Source organism: Lathamus discolor, chromosome 5 (genome assembly GCF_037157495.1).
Source record: "Lathamus discolor isolate bLatDis1 chromosome 5, bLatDis1.hap1, whole genome shotgun sequence".
NCBI lineage: Eukaryota > Metazoa > Chordata > Aves > Psittaciformes > Psittacidae > Lathamus > Lathamus discolor.
Window position 1 is genome coordinate 35,646,183 of NC_088888.1, and position 21,511 is coordinate 35,667,693.

A 21,511-nucleotide genomic window follows, 5' to 3' on the forward strand; every position below is an offset into this window, starting at 1 on the left:
GTTCACTGGCATAGCTCTGACATTCACATGAGTAGGCTTCTGCTGGTTTTGTTTTCTCTGCTTCTGCCAAAGCCATGTGGATAACATAGCTGAATCTCTGCATCTTTAGCTGCATTTGTAGAGACAGAGGGATTTTATATCTTCCTACTGCTTCTGGCGCTCTCAGTATGTGACCATGAAGTAGCTCCCTCCAGGCCTGGACACAAAACAATTCCATCATGTGGAAAGTGTCAGGATTGGGTAATTTAGATTTTACACCAGTGCAGAATGGGCTTTTTTATATTCTGTCTTTTTTTCTTTTTTTTTTTTTTTTTTTGCGAATGAAACACTCCATCCCATCTTCACCAAATAGCTTGGTGATGAGGGCGCACATCTGAGATGAAGGAGACTGAGGTTCAACTCCGTGATCCAAATCAGACAGAGCAGGGAGTTGAAACCTGGCTTGCTGATATCCCAGTGGAGTACCCTAATCTCTGACACTAGAGAGCCAGGCTCAGTTCCCTGCTCTGTCTGGTTTGGATCAGGGACTTGAACCTGGGTCCATTCCTCTTCAGCTGAGTGCGCTAATCATCATGCTATTGTGTGTCTACAGAAGGGTTCCTTTTGTTGTGAGCAAACTCTCCAGAACAAAGAGACTGTCAGAAAGCACTTCTATTGCTACATTAAAACATTTCCTTCAGAAAAATAACAATAGCATCAGATCGGACAGAATGTTCTTTAAATTAGGGCTTAATCCTGCATGGTGTAAAGAAATGCAACCAACATCCTCCAAAAACCCTGGCAAGTAGGTCAACAAACATAGTGCCCTCACTAGATCAAATGAATTTATGAGCTTAAAGGAAAGCACTGGCTTCAGCGTTTTGCTGGATCAAGGCCACTGCACTTTTCACACTGAAGAGTCAAATTCCCAGTAAATAATTTTTTTTGCCTTGCATGTCTTAGACTCAAGGTTTTCTGCCTTACCAAAAAACAGAGTTATGGGAACTGGTGTTTAAGCAGCACTTTATCTTTCTGCCATAGTATAAGCCACTGTTTAAATTTTCTTTCAGCAGTGCATATACACAAGAGAAGCCTGTTGCTTGATACAGGAATTCATTAAGTCTGTTGGATTTTATTTTCTCTTTAAATCCATTCTATTTAAAATTAGGCATTTAACTTGTCTATTTTTCAGGATGTTTCACTTAGGAGACATAAAGAGGGTAGACAATACAACTTCCAGTGGGATAAAGCTGAATTCAGAGTACAGTGGAACTTGGGGTTCTCACACAATACCTTCAAACATCACCAAATTTTATGCTTAATGACATAATTTAGCAAAGCACCTAGGGCTGTCTGTAATACTAAGTGTATCTTGGGTTGTTCTGATGCCTGTGGTCTGCTGGAGCACCATCAGTATGGTCTAGGAATTTCAGGGATGTGTAAAGATAGAAACATCTATCAAGACAAGGGGAGAGGCTGGAAGTTCCAAACTCAAGTTTTAAAACAACTTCTTAGTGACCTTTAGGTTTTCTGTTTTTCTTGGCTTTTGTTGGTTTTTTTTTCTGTATGAAAAGGATCATTTTTCATCTTTCAAGTATTTGAGACTCCAGTAATGCCACTGATGTGTTTTGAAATGGTTGCCAGGGAACACTGAAAAAGAATATAACTGCCTTGCTATCAAGGCATGTTTAAAGAATAAACTGCTCTTCTTTTATGACAGGCATTTATCTGTAGTCTTTGCTGAAAATATAATGAGTATAGAATGTCCTCACTTTATCTGTCCTGTGTTACAGTGTTCTGCTTTATCTGTAAACAGAGATAAATCACAAAGAAGGCAACTGGGGGTAGAGGGGCTGCGGAATGAATCTTTTGCTGTTGAAGAAGGGAGTTCAAATTTTGGTTTGGTTACAAGCAAATTAACCCAGTTAATTTCCACTGGCCTCCAAACTACAAATGCTACTTAGGGAAAGTGCTGAAGCTAAACAAATGAGAGAAAAAAACCCCATACAAAACTGTGAGGGGAAAATTGACCTGAACCTATGGACAGGTTATGAATCCTTACTTTAATATTAAATATATTTGTAAATAGATGCAGAAGAAAAATACATGTAGTTTTATGGTAAGAAATGTACGTGTCTCCCCCCACATAAACCGGTTTTCTGACCCACTTCCCAGGGCGACTTTCCTTGAGCAGATGGTAAAGAATCAGAACAGTGTGTATCTGTTCGCATTCCTCCTTCTCCCCCCAGCCTTTCACATGAAGCTGCTATCGAATGAAGCCTGCCCGCAAGATACCCCACAGCCAGATATGACTGAGAGTTAGCAACAACAAAGCATTCACCCGAACGCTTAGCTAGGTCTCCAAGCTTAAGGCTCAAGCAGCTGAGGAATTTGACAAAACAAGGCTTCACTGTAGAAGAAACCATACAGTTTTTACTCTACCAGAAGAGTCCTGCTTTCCCAAATAACCCTAGTTTCACCAAGCCACCTGCCTATGTCAGGGTAATTAATGAACTTCGAAAGTAAAAACAACTTGCGATGAACAGTGAGCCTTCTTTTTCTAAACACTGGAAATGCCAGCACCACAGCAGTGTGCCTTCTTTTCACCAAGCCATACAGGGAGCTGTAAATTAAAACCCGATTCCTAAACCCTACATGTCCAGCCACTGCACTGCACATTAATCTCTTTCCTTGACTCAGCTGCCAAGTTTGCAATAAGTCTGTGTGATCCACGCCTTGAACCATGAGCTGGCTCCAAGACCACTGTGCACTCTGTTAATACAGGGGTCAAGATACCTGTCTTAAGAAATTGATTATTAATAGGATCTTCAAAAGAGTGATTTTCTTTGCAATCCCTACTGGATTAAATTTTTCCTATTGACAAACGTATCTAGTGAAAAAATGCTCCGTATAAATCCTGGACAGCTCATAGAATTAATGAAATAGATTTGCAAACATGTGAGAGACAGATGCTGTGTTTCTGTTTGCCTTTGGGTTTTTTTAATCAAAGAAGCAAGAACAAGGGAAAAAGAAACACAGAAGACAAAAGATGAAATCAGCATTGTGTCAAACAAAGTGGAGAGTAAAAACAGAACGTGATTTCAAACAGCTCATAACAAACTGGCATTTTAATGTCAGCAAAAAAATAAACTTAGCTCAGCTTGCAATAGGAGAGCATTGGAGTTTCATGAAAAAAAAAAACAGTAAAAATTAAAGTAATCCAGGAAATAATGTATTTTTTCAATAAGAAAGACTACCTTCCTGTGATTCATTAGGAACCAGACTAAGATCTGTCAGAGAAACACAATTCCTTTGAAAATCTGACATTGGGATTGTATATCTAATATTAATTAGTTTTATCCATGACTCTGGTTCAAATTGATATGGCAATGTCAATGACATCTAGAGCATGAATTCTCTGTAGGTGCTCTTTACGTTTTTTAGATAATCCCAAACTTTACAACCCAGCTGGTGTTCTAATTAAGATGAAGTATGCTTTATAGAAGCAGATAGGAAAACTTGGATTCCCCTAAACCATTAAGGAGCAGGAGAGATATTTACCAAAAGTTCTTAATTAACCAAGTGTCTTAGCCTGCCTGGAAAAAAAAAAACCAAAACCCTCATACTTTATACAGAAAGTAGTAGTTTGATATATGTACAGCATAAGATGCACCATGTTTTTTCAGAAGCAATCTTTCTGCTTTTCTAAGAGAAAAGATATTGAGACATAGTTGTAACAGCTGGAAAGTTACATTTTCTCTCATGCTTAAGTAGACTCCAATTTGCTCATAGGTCTGCAAACGAAATCTGAAAGATAACTACACAGAGCAGATACAAAGGGGTGGAAAATGCGGCCATTTCTAGTGCTGTACATAGTAACCTACCACTCAGTAGCTTTCAGATGCATGGAAATCACTGATAAATGGAGAGTATGGATATGCCCAAGGAGGCACATTGTATGTGCAGTGAACCTCACATCTCCTGAGGCTTTTGAGGACACTACACAGAGTAACTTCTTCTGCGGAGGAATGTGTCACACACCAGCCTCTAGGCAAACAATGTAGGCACCTAGATGTGCCTACAGGAAAGGTGGGCTGGCCAGGGCAGTTCATCCCACTTCTGGTAGGGGAATAGCTCAAAATCACTGATAGGTCTCACTGACAGTAAAAGATACAAAGAGCTGATTCATCACATCTTGCCCGTAGCCCAGACTCATGCCTGAGCAAGCTGGCTGCCACCACATGTGGAAGGAGTTGATTGTCCCAACTCATCTCAGCACAGGTGTGCCCAAAGCTGGTGTCACTACAAACTCACGTCCCAAAGCCCCTCTAAGAATCCAGCATCTGAGCTGCCTTACTCCAGAGCAGGAGAGCAGAAGCAGAGGAATGAGCATCCACTCAGATATTTGGAGGACAGAGGACATGACATCAGTCTCCAGGTAGAGTCAGTATTTCTGAGAGATACCTGACTGTACCAGTGACACTTCTTGAAACCTTGTAACACTTTTTTCTTCCCTTTTGTGAAATAAAAATGCTAATGAAAATATCAATGTTCTCTACACTGAGCTCTTCGTAGGGTTCAGTAAGTATACTGTCTTGATTATTAGTGTCATTTATATTGCTTTAGTCCCTGACAGACCTGGTTACAATGAGATTATTTTCAATTCAAAGCAACGAATTAGAAGTTCATTACAAACAAGAGATGAGGATACAGCTCACACAATGGGTCCAGTTCAACTCGATATGTGAGAAAACTCTTTACTGAGCTGGCTTCGATATATTCATAAGTAGAACTTGTTTAAGACCCTTTCATAGGACGGTGAGTTGAGACGCATAAGAGGATCTCTGTGAGTACACATGCATGTTACTATAGACAGATTTAAATTTACAGCTATGTAAGCTATCACATAAAAGCTTTTAATCTCATAAATCAGAAACACATTATTTCTGCATGGTGAAATTACAAGCACACATCACCCCAACAGAACGCCATTAGAAACTATACTCCAATGCACTTTCACAAGACCTATACAAGCGCATGTTATTTGGGGATAACAGAATCCCAAACTCTCTTGTATAAATATTTTAGAGAGGTTTAAAACATTTTATTAGGAATTTTTTTTTTTATCCTTCCAGCTCTTTCTTTGATACTTTAATTCAGCTACACAGATCTCAAAGGGAGCTAAAAATTCTAATAAAATGCTTCTCTAAATACCTGAAAATTTACTTTCTGCTTTTAGAGCCTAAGGGATCAAATACCAGATATACTGAAAAATTTTCCAGGGGTGGAAATATGTGCTACGTATCTTAATGGAAAAAGAGGAATCTTCTTTTTTCAGTAGTTCAGAGATCTTGTTTCATGGCCATTAAAATATTAGTTCTCTGAACTGAAATTCAGCTGAAATAAGGGGATGGAAATCTCCAGCATACATGAAAGAGTAACTCTTTTTAGTCACTCATGATTATTTAGATGCACACATATACACATACATACACAGCTTTTTATGATGCCTTCAAGCTTGAAATGTGAAAAATGAGAGACACAAAGCAATCATGGCAAATGAGATTGCAGAACTGAATGCCAAATGCAATTAGTGTGTTAAATCCAAAATGCGGTATATTTTTTTCAACACCAGATATGTCATAGATATAATACAGGTATTACATAGTTGAAGATGACAGTCAATAGCTCTGCCTAGATTCTGCTTTTCTGTTCACAGAGCTAGCTAAATTTTTCAAAATCCAGGTTTATTTTCTGTGAACAAATCTGACCTGCTCTGTTTTCTGTTATCAGCTATCTGAAAATCTGCCCATTTTCTGTTATAAATGTGGATGGCTACAAAACCTAGGAACTCTTTGCTTATTGGTACTTTTCCCCATTATAAAGTTCACAGCACAGAAGGATCTGTAGTGATGAATATGTTGGTAAAAAAGCTGATGAATATTCACTCTGATCCTTAGATTATTTTGGTTCAATAACCTTTGTTTTGCATTTAACCATGTCCCAGAGTTAATCCCAAATTGGATCGCTATCAGCAAATCTGGATTCTGTACTCAAAGAACCAAAAATTCTGCCTCTTAAGGATGGATTCCATAACTTGCCAGTTAGGGAACAGGAGTAATAGCCTGGGACTGAATAACTCTGCCTTTCCACTGGTTCTGAATGCCTGCATCTAATTTATTTAGCAAAAGGAGACTACATAGCACGTAGACTATCAAGGGTTATGGAACCAACCTAAACCTTCATCCTACAAACACTTATGCCTGGGCTTAACTTTACAACCACATGTAAAGGTTCCTTTGATTTTAATGGAACTAATCACAAGAAGAATGTGGGTAAGTGTTTGCAGGATCAAGGTTCAGTAGGTCATGAACTGTGTTTTAGGAATATTTACAATGAATTGCTTGTGGATGACTTACAGAGCAAGAGGCTTTACCAGAAGACATTTCTAGATATCAAACAAATTCAAGAACCTCAGAAGCATAAAGGGTAAAATTTAAGCAATTTATTTCCCAAAATTATTCATGTTTTTTTGCCATATGCTAACATCAGGAATCTATGAACAGCAGCACTCCTGCCGAGCTATAGAGAAGCAAATTTCTGAATCTTTGTGAAGCATTCTGAATCCTTTGAAAGAATTCCCAGATGTTTCCATGGAGTAACTTCATTTCCTCCTCAAGAGCTCTCAGTTGTGGAGGCCTACAAGTTGTATTGAACCCAAGGAAAAACATCATGTATTTGAAAACCACTGAGATAGTCTTGTATTCACTGTCATATTTGAGAACAAGAATACTTGTTCTACTTCACTGAGCCCAGAGAAATGCATTCTCCAATGTCTAAATATCTGATGCAAAAAGGGACCTGGAGGAAAGCCAGCTGGCTTAAGCTCAGCCAGTGCGAAACAGAGGTGACACATGTTGGCAGACTGAAGCACTTTGAAGAATTGGCAGGAACTTTCACTGCCTCTTCAGTTGATGGCATCTGTCCACCCACTGCCTAAGTGGCTTTGCAATCAGCTGGACTGCAAATTTTCCAGGCACCATCTTGTTATTCTGTGTTTGCACAGTGCCTAGAACACTGGGATCCCAGACTATAAACTACTGTCATACAAACAATTAACTGTACTAACCATGGAGACTTCCCAAGCTCATCTCTGGTCCCAAGTTCTCCATATTGTAGGAGGTATGCTGTCTTCTGTCTGTGGCTGAGACAAGGTTGCAGCACCTCCTTACCAAAACATAGCATGTATAATTAATCCTGTCTTTGACCCTGCATGACTAGTAGGACATCACCTGGCACTACCTTTGAACCTCAGCTGGAAACTCTGCTTAATGATGATACTTTACTTTCTAAAATAAATCCAACCTCAGGGAGAGCATGCAGCACTAATTTTGCCTCTTACACCAGCGACCAGTCTTCTTAGGTAAGCCATGCTAGTATGTAGAAAATGCAAGCATCTAATACGCTCTCCAATTGTCAGAGGCAGACTTTTCTCAAAAGTGAAGAGAAAGATTAATGGAGCAGGCTAAAATCAAAATATTTTTCTTCAGAGAAATATACCTACTGATGTGAGATCAGAGTATAAACAACTTTGGCTACATCTTGTTGATTCTCCTTGACAAGTGAGCTAAGCTTACTGCTTGACCTTTTCAGTCATTACTCATCAGCCAAAACTGATGCTATTTCTGTATTATACATTAACTTACTCAAAACGTTAGGAAGTGGGAATTCTTGCACTGGCTTATATTTTCACAAACCCTAACCTCATAACTCTGCCTGGATTTCAAAAAGTTACTGTTTGATACAAGACACAAAATTAGTAGAGTGGTTTATTACCAGTACAGGGTATTTTTTCAAAGTTGCTGGGAACTGAAAATCCCTTTGAGCTCACTGGGAACCAAGTGCTCATTTTATCTGAAAAGTGGAACATTTCTCCAAGTGACTAAATGCAAAGAGTAAACGCCTAACCATTGTTGCTCCCTCTTCAAAATATAGCTGCAGATATACGTCCATTCAGAAATGAAAATATTTATTTTTCCCTGTCCACAGATTAAACATGAGAGCTGTTTCTGCCAGATAATCAAGGAGAATTTGTATCCAAGTATGAAAACACAACGCAGCAAGATAGCCATTTTGTAGGGAACGGCCTTACAAATCAATGGCATGTTTTTATTCAGCTTATACTCTTATCAGATTAAAAAGGAGAAGCCCCATACCATGCGTCTTAGAGGAAATAGTATATTATTATTCGACTCCCACCCACTGTCATGATAAGGTGCAGGTGTCATTTTTCATTATGATTACAGCCCTGGCAGACTAAAGGGTTTTGCCTTTTCCGTTCAGTTATATGAGTTTTTCCTGCCATCTTTCAGATTGTGAGTTGATAATGACTGCAGGCATTCTTGCAGAAAACACTGAGCTTATTCCACATCAATCTTCCCCTCTCCTTGTGTTATTTTCTCTACTCCTCACCCAAAAACTGCAGTCCAGTTGCTCCAAGTTATTATGCGATACCCCTCCCTTGTCTTCACTGTACCAGAAATTATTTCAAGATATTTTAAATATATTTCTTGAAGATTAGTAGCTTTAGGAATACAGCATCAAAGTGTGTTCTATGAAGGCAAATATTTTAATCCTTTTTAGGTTCCAACGTGATCAAAGTTTCACTCTGCTTATGCTCTGTCCTTATGGTATTAAAAAAGAAGAATAAAGATAAAAGGTGAGTAAATATAATGTTCAGTAGAAAGGAAGGGCTCTCAGTTCCAAAGCATCTCTCTAAATCCCCAATGAGGGCTCCGATGGTTCAATACTGACCAACAGAAATCTCTTGAAGTGCAGAGTATTGGTCCATGCACAAAGGCTTGGGGCTTATCATCTGTAAACAGGGCTGAGCAGCCTACATCAAGTGATAGTTTAAGGAGAATTAAACTTAAGATATCATTAGACTACCCTGGTTTCAGGGAGCCATCAGTCATTCCTCTCCCCCTCCCACTGACCTGATATCCAAAGCATAGGCAATATTCCAAATACTTAAGTGAGATAAATGAGTATCTGAAAAAAATGCAATTTTTCAAACAGATGCTCTCATACCCTTTTAGTATTGTCAGAGTTATTTCCCTGCTAAAAGCACTTCGGAGTGAAACACTGCAAGAAAAAATGTTGTTGTGTGATCCAATCTCAGCTGAATAGTCTAGACCACAGCAGAGAAAAAGACAGGCTGTATCCCACTGCTCGTGGGGTACCACAACTGTTCATTCTCATGATCTGTTCAGGTAAGATGGCAATTACATCATTCAACGTAAGCAATCCAAATATATTCAACCGCTGATGTTAGTCATACTTGCTCCCTCTACAGTTAATGGAGACAGGCACTTTCAGAAAGAGATTTAGTCTAAACCAGATACCCATGGGACACAGAGACATAATTCTCTATTCTACCTTTAGATGTTACAAAAATGACCATTTGTTTGAATAGGTAAGAATGAATGCCTTGTGGATTTTTCCCCTCTCTTTGATGTGATGACTGCAAATCCACAACAGATACTCCTACTCTGCCAAGTGTGGTTTGACTAGTAATGCACCCTGAGTTTCATCCAGAAAGGCAGTGTATTACTTCCTGATACAGGCTAACCTACCATGGCATTAAAAAGTCTGCCTAAACTTTCACTTTCTTGCAAGACTACCTTTGCTTTTAGGTAGGAAATTCACTGTTTTCATCACTTTTAATAGGTGTGCTCCTTCCTATAGGCAGTTCAGGAATTACTGAAAGCAAACTTACACCATATAGAGGTAGGGAACTGCTAAATATAAGCACAGATTTATAAAGTAGTTAGAAACTTTTCAGCAGAAGACAAAAAAAAAAAAAAAAAAAAACAAACCCCCCAAAACCAAAACAAACCTCTCTAAATCAGCTCCACACGTTAATAATACTAATAATAATGAGATTGTTATCCATGATGCTGTTCTTTTTATTTTAAAAGACAAAGAAAAATAAATGTGTTCAACCAAAGCTTTTTCACTGATGGATTTAGATTACCATATGTACTAAATTGTGGATTAAATATATGGATTAAAATGTATAGATAAATTAAAGCTAGAAATTAAAATATCTTTCTTAAATGTCTTTTTTTCTGCTTTAGTGAAGTTTTATGGTGGAACAGGTCTCAGTTTATTACTTCTCACTGAGGGGAACACAAATATTTTTACTGCAAGTGTATTTATATATTTATTCATTTATGTATACAGCCATTCAGGCCAAAATAAAAATGTTCCTAGTAGAGACTGGAAAAAAGAGTTCAGCTTTATCAGAATTGATACCAAAATCATCAAGTGCAGGGGGCAGCATTTGCCTCCGTATTTACATCATTGATAGGTAAACCAAAACGTCTTCATGAGTGTCAGTGGAACTTTTCTGATGTCAACTCAGACTTAGAAAAGGCATTTCTGGGAGAAAGCATTGTCCCACTTAATCATTCTTTGGTTGAGAAGGCAAAAAACACACTCAGATACCTAACCGGATAGTGCTGGTGCAGAGACAGTGACTATAGAGCTGCTGGGTGACAACCTCCCAGGAAGCCTGCCAGATACAGGAGAACATTCTCCCTTTCTGGGCATGCGATCCCTGGAGATGTCCCACTGAGAACAGGACCCACTGGCACAGAGCATCAGAGCTGGCAAGGCTGTTCTACTTAACAAGGGATTTGTCTGAAAAGGGAGGATAGCAACAAGTGAGATGAGAAGCAGAATTTATATTCTTTGGCATAACCTTCAGCAAATGAAGTTAGTGTTTATTACTCCTAATATAGCCCTTTAAAATAAACACAAAATTAGAGGTTAATATTAAATACAGCAATGAATGAAATTCTATTGCTGAGCCAACAGCATCACCTTCAATTAGCCAGCTTTTCTGTTTTGTTAGTTGTGTCACAGCTGTCTTTCACTAGCACTTTACGAGTAGCTCAAACTTTGACTGTAATTGTTTTAGACAAATTCACACATAATTGGAAATTACAACAGCTCTCATGTGTTTGAGCAAAATTTTTTGTTTGTTTCAGATACTAATATTTCTGCTTTAGGTTGGGAAAATACATTGTTTTGTTAAGAAATGACTACAAATTGAGGAAGAAATAAAGCAATATAAAGAACTGTGGTCAGACCATTGACAATTAAAGACAGGATGGGGAGATGGAAAGAGGGTGAGCAGGAAATAAACATAATCTGCTGAGCCTTCAAAAATAACTTGCAAGCCTCCCTTTCTCTGAAGCAGAACTGCCCACTGGGAGAGTACAATATAATCATGTAGCCAGACAATAGGGTAATAATATTGAAGCTACCAAAACCAAAGGCCCAAGGAAATTGTTGTAGGTTAAACAGAGTCCTCTTTGGAGGTTCAGCTGCCCTGAAGCCATAGTGGTGGCCTCGGGATTTAGTGCTGCAGAACTCTCTCTTCATATGGAGGTTTGACCAGTAGACCTATGTAGTCATCAGAAGTACTGCCTTATCCTACATCCTGCTGAGGCCACCACTACTCCATACTCAAATAAGCTTTTGTGTTACAGTGTGGGCATTCTGACTGAGTCAGTTCTTGTGATACCAGCTTGTGTGCTGCATATCCTTTTCCCATCCACCAAACACGCTGGCATTGCATTAACCTTACTGCACTCGAGACACACAGATGTCCTTGTTGATGGCCACATCTTCACCCATCTGTATCCCCACCACCTCTGTTTCAGGCTGCCAGCACAGGATACTTGTAGCGGACATAACATGCAGAAAATGTCCTTCACTGAGCTGTCACTAACCTACATGAGGCCTACGGTAGTGGAACGGCATCGAGCTGCTCAGGATTGCAGAGGGCTGGGAAGTCAGGCATCCTCCTGCAGCCTCATATATTAGAAAAAGCAGCTACTGCTTTGGACAGAAAAGCAGTCACACCCTTGCCTCCCCTAGCACTATTGAACATGCCTGGCCCTCCAGCAACCCTCTGCACCTCACTGTTGAGCCTCACCCCTCCCATTCACCTGCAGACCTGCCAGGCTCTGGGCAGGCTCCCTCCTTCATCCTTGCTATACAGCTATTCACTTTTGCCATCACTGTCACGAAGGTTTACACCAGCTTTGCACAAACATTTCCTGTTCATAGTTCAAACCCTTAACTAGGCAGGTCTGCTTCATACAGAGCCTTTTTGCCAAGTATCTCTTGGTAAATAAAGCAGTGTAGGGCTCAGGGCAATAGTTACAGAGTCATTCAAAACAGCCAGCAACTTGAAATGATTGTGTGACATTTTGGAACTTCAAGATTCAATAGCAGAAAGGGATATTTTAAATATTAGCTCATGAACCCAAAAAACTTGTTACATCATAAAAATATAATCCTTTTAAATCACACTCAGTGGAGAAAGTTACCTATTAATTTACCTAACAATTTGAAGCTCATGGAAAGGCAGGCATATGTATATAATCTGCATTACTATCAGAAATACTCTATTACTTAACTGAAACTTTAAAAAACAAGCAAATTTTTAGTCATTCAAACATTTAAGGATATGTAGTAAGGTCAGATTATTTTTTTACTTGCTGACAGCATCAGACTACACAGAGGAAATGAAGAACTCTGTGAAACTACAGTAAGCAAGATAAGGTAGACCAATGGTGGTACCTCATCATCTTACTGAGTCCAGTACCTCATGAAATCTCATGTGCTCATGATCACAAGTGGAGCAACTGTAAAAATATAATGGAATACAGTTCAAAAGGAAAAGCAGTTAAGTCTCTATCACTTTCTTTTTATTTTAAAGATGCTTTTGGAGTAAGACACAGCTCTTTGGCTGTTACAGCTGAACCCGGGACAGTCTTGCATCACTGTGGTTTGAGTTTCTGATTATTACTCTTTAACTTTGGAAAAAGAAGATGCACTGCCAACAACCAAAAGCAAACTGTATTTATCTACACATAATTCACCCATAACTTAAATCATGAGTTTTGCTCCACAAAATATAAACTGTTCAGGGTCAATGATGGATTATCCCATCAGAAACACAATAAATAAAGCCATTACAATAGGAAGAAAATTGGGCAATTAGAATACTTTTCTTCCTCTTAAGTAACGTAAATGTGAAATAAACAAATGAGTTAAACAGCTCTCATGCATGATTTTTCAAGAGAAAATATTAACTGTTTGAATGTCAAGGTTAAACTAAGATTATGAAGATCTATAGCACAAAACAACAGCTGAGGACAGAGTCACTAGCAGACTGTGAAATCCGAAAACAACCTGTAGTTCAACATAGCCATACATAACAAAGAGTTTTGAGGGATTATTTTTCTGTGGTTATTAAATAAGCTGATTGACTATACAAGGGATATGAATCAAGACATTTTGATTAAGTAATATTTTAACATTTTTAGCTTGACTTAAACTGTAGACCATCACAGTACCAACACAGTGATAAGCAGAGTTTAGGCTCTGGATGGAAGGCACTGGCTCTGGGGTTTGGGTTGCAGGAAGGAGGGGGCAGTGGTCTACACTCTTGTCCAACCTGAGAATTTGAAATCTGTCTCAGACGCTGAGCAAAGATGCCAAATTTTCTAATTTGAATCCTTCTTGTGCCACTGAATAAATCCTAGAGATTAAACATGCAAACCTTTCAGATGCTTATTACCTCAGTGCTATCAAAACCCCAAAATACTCATCTTTTTGTAGAAATGGTCTAGGATTGGAAATTGTAATGAGAAGCATCTGAAGTGAAGCTTTTCAGAGAGCAGTGGGATTGCCAGGAAGGATGAAAATAAGAGTGAAATGCTGATCTTATTTCACCAGTAGAAACCTACAGTAACTTCAATGCAACTGATACATTCTGCTGGATTCCAGCTGGGTTAATTGAGATCAGTATTTTGAGGAAAGGAAATATTCAGTAGTGAAGAGCTATGCTAGACTTAGAAAATAGAAAAGGGAGGCTTTCAGGACTTTCAATAGATAGACTTACTGAATCTGCACGTTCACCCAAGTCAAGAGATTGTATTACTGTTACAGTTTACAAGGCACTGTCATTTCCAAACTACAGTTTCCCCTCCAAAATTATGCTTTTGTAGGAGAGGAAGTATCACAACTGCAAGAACCTCAAAAAACATACTCTGTTAAATAAAAGGAAAAATTAAACCAACCAAAATGAAATGTAAACAAAATTAATGGTCTTACTTAAAGCCACAAAACCTTAGAAACCCAGTAAAGGCTGAAAATCCAGCTTGACATTGTGGTCTCCCTCTCTCAAGCTTGTGTGCCTTTTACTCATTTGGATTTCTTTTTCTTCCCTACCCCCTCTGCACAAAAGATAAGGGTAAATTTGATTTAAAATGTTGCGTAAGCAAAATCATATTTCCCGTAATACTTTTCAAATTTTTCCGCTTACTTTTCAAATTTCAGGTCTTGGTAATAGAAATAATATTACACAAAATCCAGATAAGTTCCCAGGTCAAGTAAGAATACAAAAATCTTAAACTATACAAAGGATTATCCAAAGTTTATCCAGCCCTCACACACAGCAGAGCCTAAAACAGAGCCTTCTTGCATTCAATGCATATTTTTTAAATAAGAAAAAGATTTGTCCTTGAGGCAAATTAGCTGAGTGGTCTGGCACTGTCTCAGTATGCTATCATGTCTTGCTCTCTTACATATCCAAGTTCCTTTCTACCAGGTTGCCTAGAGCAGAGGCAAGACTAGCTTTATGAATAGGCAGCTTATTCATTGCATAAGGCACTGGTCTCCAAAGTGGGATACACATACCCCAGGGGGACACAAGAAAATCAACTGGACTGCAGCAAGAGAATATTTTTTGTACTAGTAACAAATAAAAAAAAAAAAAAAAAAGTGCTGATTTCATTTTTATTTTATCCTTTTTTAACTTCTATATCTGGTTACATTTTATAATGTACTTAATATATTAGTACAATAGTACATCTATATTGTTTATAAATAAATATACATGTATTGAGGATGCATGCTGAAAAATATTTTACTGATTATTAAAAACTAGTGACTGCATATAATGCTTGAAAATCCCTTCACCTGTAGACCCAGACTGAAAAAATACAGTTTCAGGAACTTATATTTCTTCAGCTTGGCTGAATTTGACCTATTACCAGTCATGATTTTATGAAAATACAGGGGCACCTACACCTTATTCCACCATACTGTAGGTTTAGCTTAACTATCCTATATGCTCTACCCTTTTAAATGGTCTTGACCAGCTTGTGCAGAAAACAGAATTTCTATTTAACGCACCAATTATCCAAAAGTCTAAAATTAACCATTTGAGATTCTTTACAGAATATGTCAGTTTATCAGAGGCCTTCCATTTTACTGTATAACAAAATAGGAGAACAAAAGGTCAAAGTATAAACCTTTGAAAACTCTGATCGTAACAAAAGAAGAAAAACCTTCTATTTCCCCAGACTCCAGTCTGTTTCTCTAGACTCCTTTCTGTGTTGATCCTCATTATCTTGCAATAACTAGTTTCTGAGAAAGATCAAAATCATTAGCAACGTCAGAAAAATACTTTAGTTTTAAGAAAAGGAACAGAAATCTAATGGGAAGAATTATCATTATATAACTTCCAGACAATCCAACAGATACAGGTGGCTTGGATCATTCTTACAAACATTAGATTAGCCTTCAATTTCAGGTGCTTTATTTTAAGTTACCCTTAGGATGTGAGGATATATTCTTAGCTCAGTTTAGATCAGTGGGAATTTTGCCATAGACTCCAATGGGCCTTTACCTTCTACAATTTTGCCTTAACAAGGTATCTCTGTATGCCAAAAACTGCATCTTGATTTATTTACAAATTATTGCTAAAAGTATTGGATTAACATGTAATGGGTTTAAATTTTCAGGTGGTATAAATCAGCATAACAGAAGAACTATGTCAGTTTAATCCACTTGAGGATGTACCAGTGAGTTTTATCCTCTTTAAAATCATTCACAGTAGTAAAGTAGTTGTTTTAAAATCTTCGCGGTTTTATACATCAGACAGTGACAGTGGTTTCACCCAGGGCTACTGCATTTTTGTGGGTATGATCTGTAAATCAAGCAAACCCCCCTTTCCAAAAATGCATTATTCCTTGAAAATAAGTACACAATTAACCTACATTTTTCATTCAGTCCTGGCACCACTGAGTAACCAGGTGCTGTATTTAAATTTAGACAACACAAATGTAAATATGCCTTTGCAGCACTTCTTACAATAGAGTAAACTTTGAGCAACAGTGATTTATTTCTACTAAAAAGTTGCTTCACGTTAGCCATTTGTGCAATTCTTTATATTAGTTGTTGACAACCAGCAACAACTGTGCAAGATCCTCTTTCAACCTCCTTTTTAAGAAATAATAAAATAAGAAAATCTCAATTCATTTTTACTTAATAAAAGAAATTTAAAAAAAGAAATTTGCCAGTTGAGGATTCAGGCATTTAATAGACTAGTTGAGAGAAAGAAAAGACATAGCCTTAAGAGAGACAATTAACATAATTGCAACTGTTAAGTAACCTCTTCCCCCTGTGACTTCTATAGACATATTTACTCCATGCTGCTGCAGAGCAGAAGAAGGAGGTTCTCCTAGCTAACCCATAAGAATTTAGGAAAAGTTAGAAAATGTTGGTATTCACCTTATTTTAAAATAATATAAACCATTTGAAAGACAAAGATTAAGCAATATAAGATATGGGACAGCAAATCCATGTCATACATAATAAAAATTATGAGCTCACATTGTTGCAGTGGTTTGCTGGACTAAAGCTCACATAATGGAAAATATCATAAAGCAGAAAATAAAAACAAAATATTATTGCCTAACTTAATGAAAATTAATTTATCAGGTAGGAGTTTATAGCATGGAAAGTTCTTATTGTTTCACTGGAAAAGTATCTTGACTTTGGATAAGTCTTTATTACTGTACTGTATATAAGAATTACCAGTTTGGATATGAAATAGATGTGTGAAAGCTTAAAACCCTTCACATGCTCATCCTGCCTCTAAGATTCCAGCTAGCACATGCTTCTTCAAAATTTTTAGCAAAAGGTAGGTGTGACCAGCCAGTAATATCTGTTTGTGCAAAACTTGTTTCTTCAGTTGCTGTTCTGCCATACTCTTCTGAGTGTAAATTCTTTTCACTCAGAAAAAACAAACCATGAAATCAAGTAATTACCCAAGTCTGTAACTATGGAAGTGTTTGATATAAATGTTGACGATAGGAAACTTTCCACTGGTTTCCATGGAGTAAGTACTGTAAAGTATCATAGAACAGTTTGGGTTGGAAGGGACCTTCAAAGGCCATCTAGTCCAACCCCCCTGCAATGGGCCCGGGCATCTTCAAATAGGTCAAGTTGCTCAGAACCACATTCAGCCTGGCCTTGAATGTCTCCAGGAATGGAGCATCTACCACGTCTGTGAGTAACCTGTGCCAGTGTTTTCCCTCATTCTAAAAAAATTTCTTCCTTATATCTAGTCTTAATCTACCCTCTTGCAGTTTAAAACCATTACCGCTTGTTCTGTTGCAACAGGCCCTCCTAAAAACTTGGCCCGCCTTTAAGTATATAAGCCCTCTTTAAGTACTGAAAGGTCACAATAAGGTCCAATATATTTCCCAAATTATTGTTGAAATACCTGCTAACTTCTCTGAAGTTACAACAACAGTAAGCGACATCAGTAATCATGTACTAACTTATAAAATGTTGGAAAAATCTCATCAATTTGACTATTAACAGAGGTGCATTTGCCACTAAGTTTCACATATATGATGGTTTATGTGGCGCATATGGCTCCTGCTGAAACCTGTGAGCAGCTGAACAGGAAAACTGTTAAGCCAGGCATGCTCCATCCCTTTTTTGTGAAGGAAAAGAAATAGAGACGATGCAGTAAGAGCTGTGAAATTCATGCTACAAGGTGAATTTTTAGTATATATCACCTTTTAATCTCTTAGTATATATTCAGTATCATGTTCAGTATCTTAAGGGAGAAGTTATAATGCAGAGTGAGTACCTCACTCATTCAACTCTGTCTCCCACTGTCTCTTTTAAAAGTAATGAAGATCTATCTAAAAAACTAATCAGATTTTCTTCCCCATTACTAGTCCTTTAGAAGGCTGTTGCTTCACTGCTTTATAGTTGGAAAACACTTCACAGCTCCCAGGTAAAACTCATTCAGGGTAGTTCATACTATTTTTCTTGTGCCAAAGCTGTCACAAGGGAAGAGTTTCTCTTCCTCATGGTCTGATGAGGTCTCATGAGGTCTCCATGGTCATGGAACAATATAACCTCCGGACCTCAACTTGTTTGTCTAAATGAAGCAAATGTTAGCTGCGTTCTCTTGGGGAGTAGCTGCTTTCCCTGATACATTAATGATTGCTAACTTCTCCTCTGTATCCACTTTCCTGAACACAAATGACCAGAACTGTACCCACAGTTCTAGATAAATCCAGGAAAAATAATAGAGCTATCTAAAATGCCATGAATGTTCCCTTCTCTGCCTTGTTTGTCCTGTTCCTGTCTGTTTGTCCCCTCATACCTAACTGGGTATGTTTTTGGGTCACACTTGCCATTTTTTAAAGCCACAGTATTTGGATGGCTTACAGTTAATCCTATGGTTGACTTCTTTCTATGTAGAACACAACATATAATTATATGCAGTATAAAACTGTATCAATCACATTGCTTCTTTTTTTATTATACCTGGTAATTAAAATTCTTTCACGACAGAGATTATTAATGTGTGCTTCATTCAATATGCATTTCAACACTAATGGGCACATTTAGTTTAGAATTATTGTCTAAATGTTTCTCTGGGTGGCTAAACTGAAATATTTTTCGTGACACATAAAATCTGCTCACACAATTACCTTGTTTCCGGTTCTTTACAATAGCTGACAGTGATTCATAATTTTAATTCATAATTCACTAAACCTGCTACAAGTCAAGTTATTCAAACAAATTAACATGCCATTTCAAAAATTAAGCAAGTCTACCGACTTCTGTTTACCTCAACTATCCAGAGATAAGACCTGTCACATGCTTATAAAAGGTTTGAAAAAACGAAAAATCTAACAAACACCAAGGTTTGTTCCCACAACAGGTAAGAACAGAATAATATTCTATGGTAAACTGTCAAGGCTACTTTTGGAAAAAAGTAATTACATGATACATAATTCAGACTGATTTGAAGATGGAGGGAAATTTCCCATAGATTTTGCTAGAACAAGGATTATGAAGTATGGGCCAAGTTATTCTAGACATAGTTTCTGACTTCTCTGGTATGACAATAGCAAGGAATAATTCCAGTTAGTAAATGTTAATGCCTTTAAACTACTGAGAAAATTGAACCTTACTTTCTCTGACAACATTCTAAGACCCATATTTACATGTATTTTTCTGAAGTCAAAGACTATAGTTAGTGGCAAATCAATATAGCAATATCTAGAAGATACATTGTTTTGATATAGGGTAACAAAGTGCTTTCTAATTTACTGCAGTGAATAGACAAAGAATTGAAATATATTAAACCCAATTTATCTATTTCACTGACCTTGAAGCTGGCGTCCTTTGTACAAATCCTTTGTTTTGGTTGGGTGTGCTCTGGCACCATTATCACATTTTGGTTGTTCATACCTAAAGAACAAATAGGGAGAGATTAAAAACAGTGAAGGTTAATTTGATTTAGGACTAATTTATTTCTAATTATCTAGTCCAAATTAAACACACATCTTCTTTTATTCAGGGAATCATAAAATAGGATTGTTTTTCATTCAGAAGGGGCAATGCAATTTCATCTGCCTATTTTCCACTTACCTCAAAGAAGTTAGTATGTCTTTATTCTTCTGGGGTTGATACAAAACTAAAAAAACATTATCTATTCCAAAATCTAGGTTTCCCAGAGAAGCTGTGGCTGCCCCATCCCTGGCAGTGTTCAAGGCCAAATTGGTAGAGGCTTTGAGCAACCTGGTCTAGTAGAAGGTGTGCCTGCCTGTAGCAGAAGGGTTGGAACTAGAAGTCCCTCCTAACCCAAACCATTCTATGATTCTACAACATGATATGATTCTATCTGTACTTCCAACAAACACTGACAGCATCACTAGCAGTGTTTTTTTTATGAGAGTCTGGGAGTCATGGGAGCATCTGCTGCTGAATCTCTCCTTTTTTATTATATTCCACTATAGACACATGGTAGTTTTTCACACACCTGTTCATTGAATCCAGGTTCTTTCATATTTTATGCATCTTTCTTTGAAATTTTGAGTTCCCCAAACTACATTTACTGTATGGCGCACTAAAATGTCTAATTTAAATATACTAATACAAATTTTTAAACCAAAATACTCTTTTTTAAAACATTAAATGGTGGCTACATCCAGGTGGCAATTAATAACGGTAAGTCCAGGCCAGACTGCCCTTAAGAACCTTCGGTATTCTGATCTTAATTATCCAGAAAAAAATAAAAAACAATATTATTTTTCTTTTGAGTGATTAATGTATTTTCACATCATCTGATGAAACTGCCCACTGTCCCATCAAATTCTGTCTGCTGCAAGAAGATACAGTGTTGTTTTCATGGACATGGGAGAGCTACAGACCCTTTTTTTCCACTAAAGAACAGCAGGAATAGAAGCTGCTTTGATAGCATGGGTTGGATTCAGATACCTGATGGATGACCAATCAGCCAAGAACAGAGCGAAAGAGAAGTCTCTGAGCAGTACTCACTAATGCATTATCTGGCAACCAGCCTGGTCCCCAATTAATCTGATACCTGACTCTGCATTCCCCTCGTCCTCTTCTGTTATTGGTACTGTTCTGTGCCGACGCTTTCTTTTTGGCCCTTACTCTTCTACCCTTTTGGCTTTTTTGTTAAATACACATGTAGTTAATCATATACAAACTAAACCTATTAAAGACCAGTAAGTGTTAAAATGATGAAATACGAAAACTCTAAGTTTAACACTTAAAAACAACAGAGGAAAGAAAATGAATCATTAGAAATTTACCATACAGTATCAGCCATGCTAAGAACTGATAAGAAAAACACACTTACCTCAGTTTTCATGGGGAAAGAGTGGGAAAGGGATAGTATGTCAGAATGGAGCACTGTCAGGTTAAAATTAATGTAGTCAAAAGACATCTCAAATTACTCTTTTGAATTTTAAAGAGGAAAGAATCCCTAGCAGTGAATGTATATCTGGAGTTGGCAAGGGCTTATGAAGCCTAGTTTATACATCTGAGCAGTCTGCTTGGAAGCACTGAGATTTACTGAGGTGTACAAAGCAGTAGGGGATGGAGGCTTTCACAGGGATTCTACAGCGTCAGCAGCCTCATGAAACAGCTGATTTATATACTTTTTTAAGTTTAGAGTTTCCTGTGGAGGTGGATTGGAGATTGCATTGCCCATGATCCTAGCTGCTAAAAAGTCACATATGAGAGCACAGACTCATGGCTCTGCTAAGCAAAAAAGGCTGAGAGTCACACTGTGATGTTCAAGAGGCATTGAGAGTCAGCT

At 37.7% G+C, this 21,511-nt stretch overlaps 1 protein-coding gene across 3 annotated transcripts in view; it reads right to left on the minus strand.

Annotated features, from left to right (window-relative positions):
* Window positions 1–21,511, minus strand: part of SMOC2 (SPARC related modular calcium binding 2) — a 145,926-nt gene that overhangs the window by 20,240 nt on the left and 104,175 nt on the right. For all 3 annotated transcript variants that reach the window (XM_065680378.1, XM_065680377.1, XM_065680376.1), the window contains exon 9: window positions 19,550–19,632. In XM_065680378.1, the coding sequence (XP_065536450.1) occupies window positions 19,550–19,632 (83 nt within the window). The remainder of the gene's footprint in view (window positions 1–19,549; window positions 19,633–21,511) is intronic.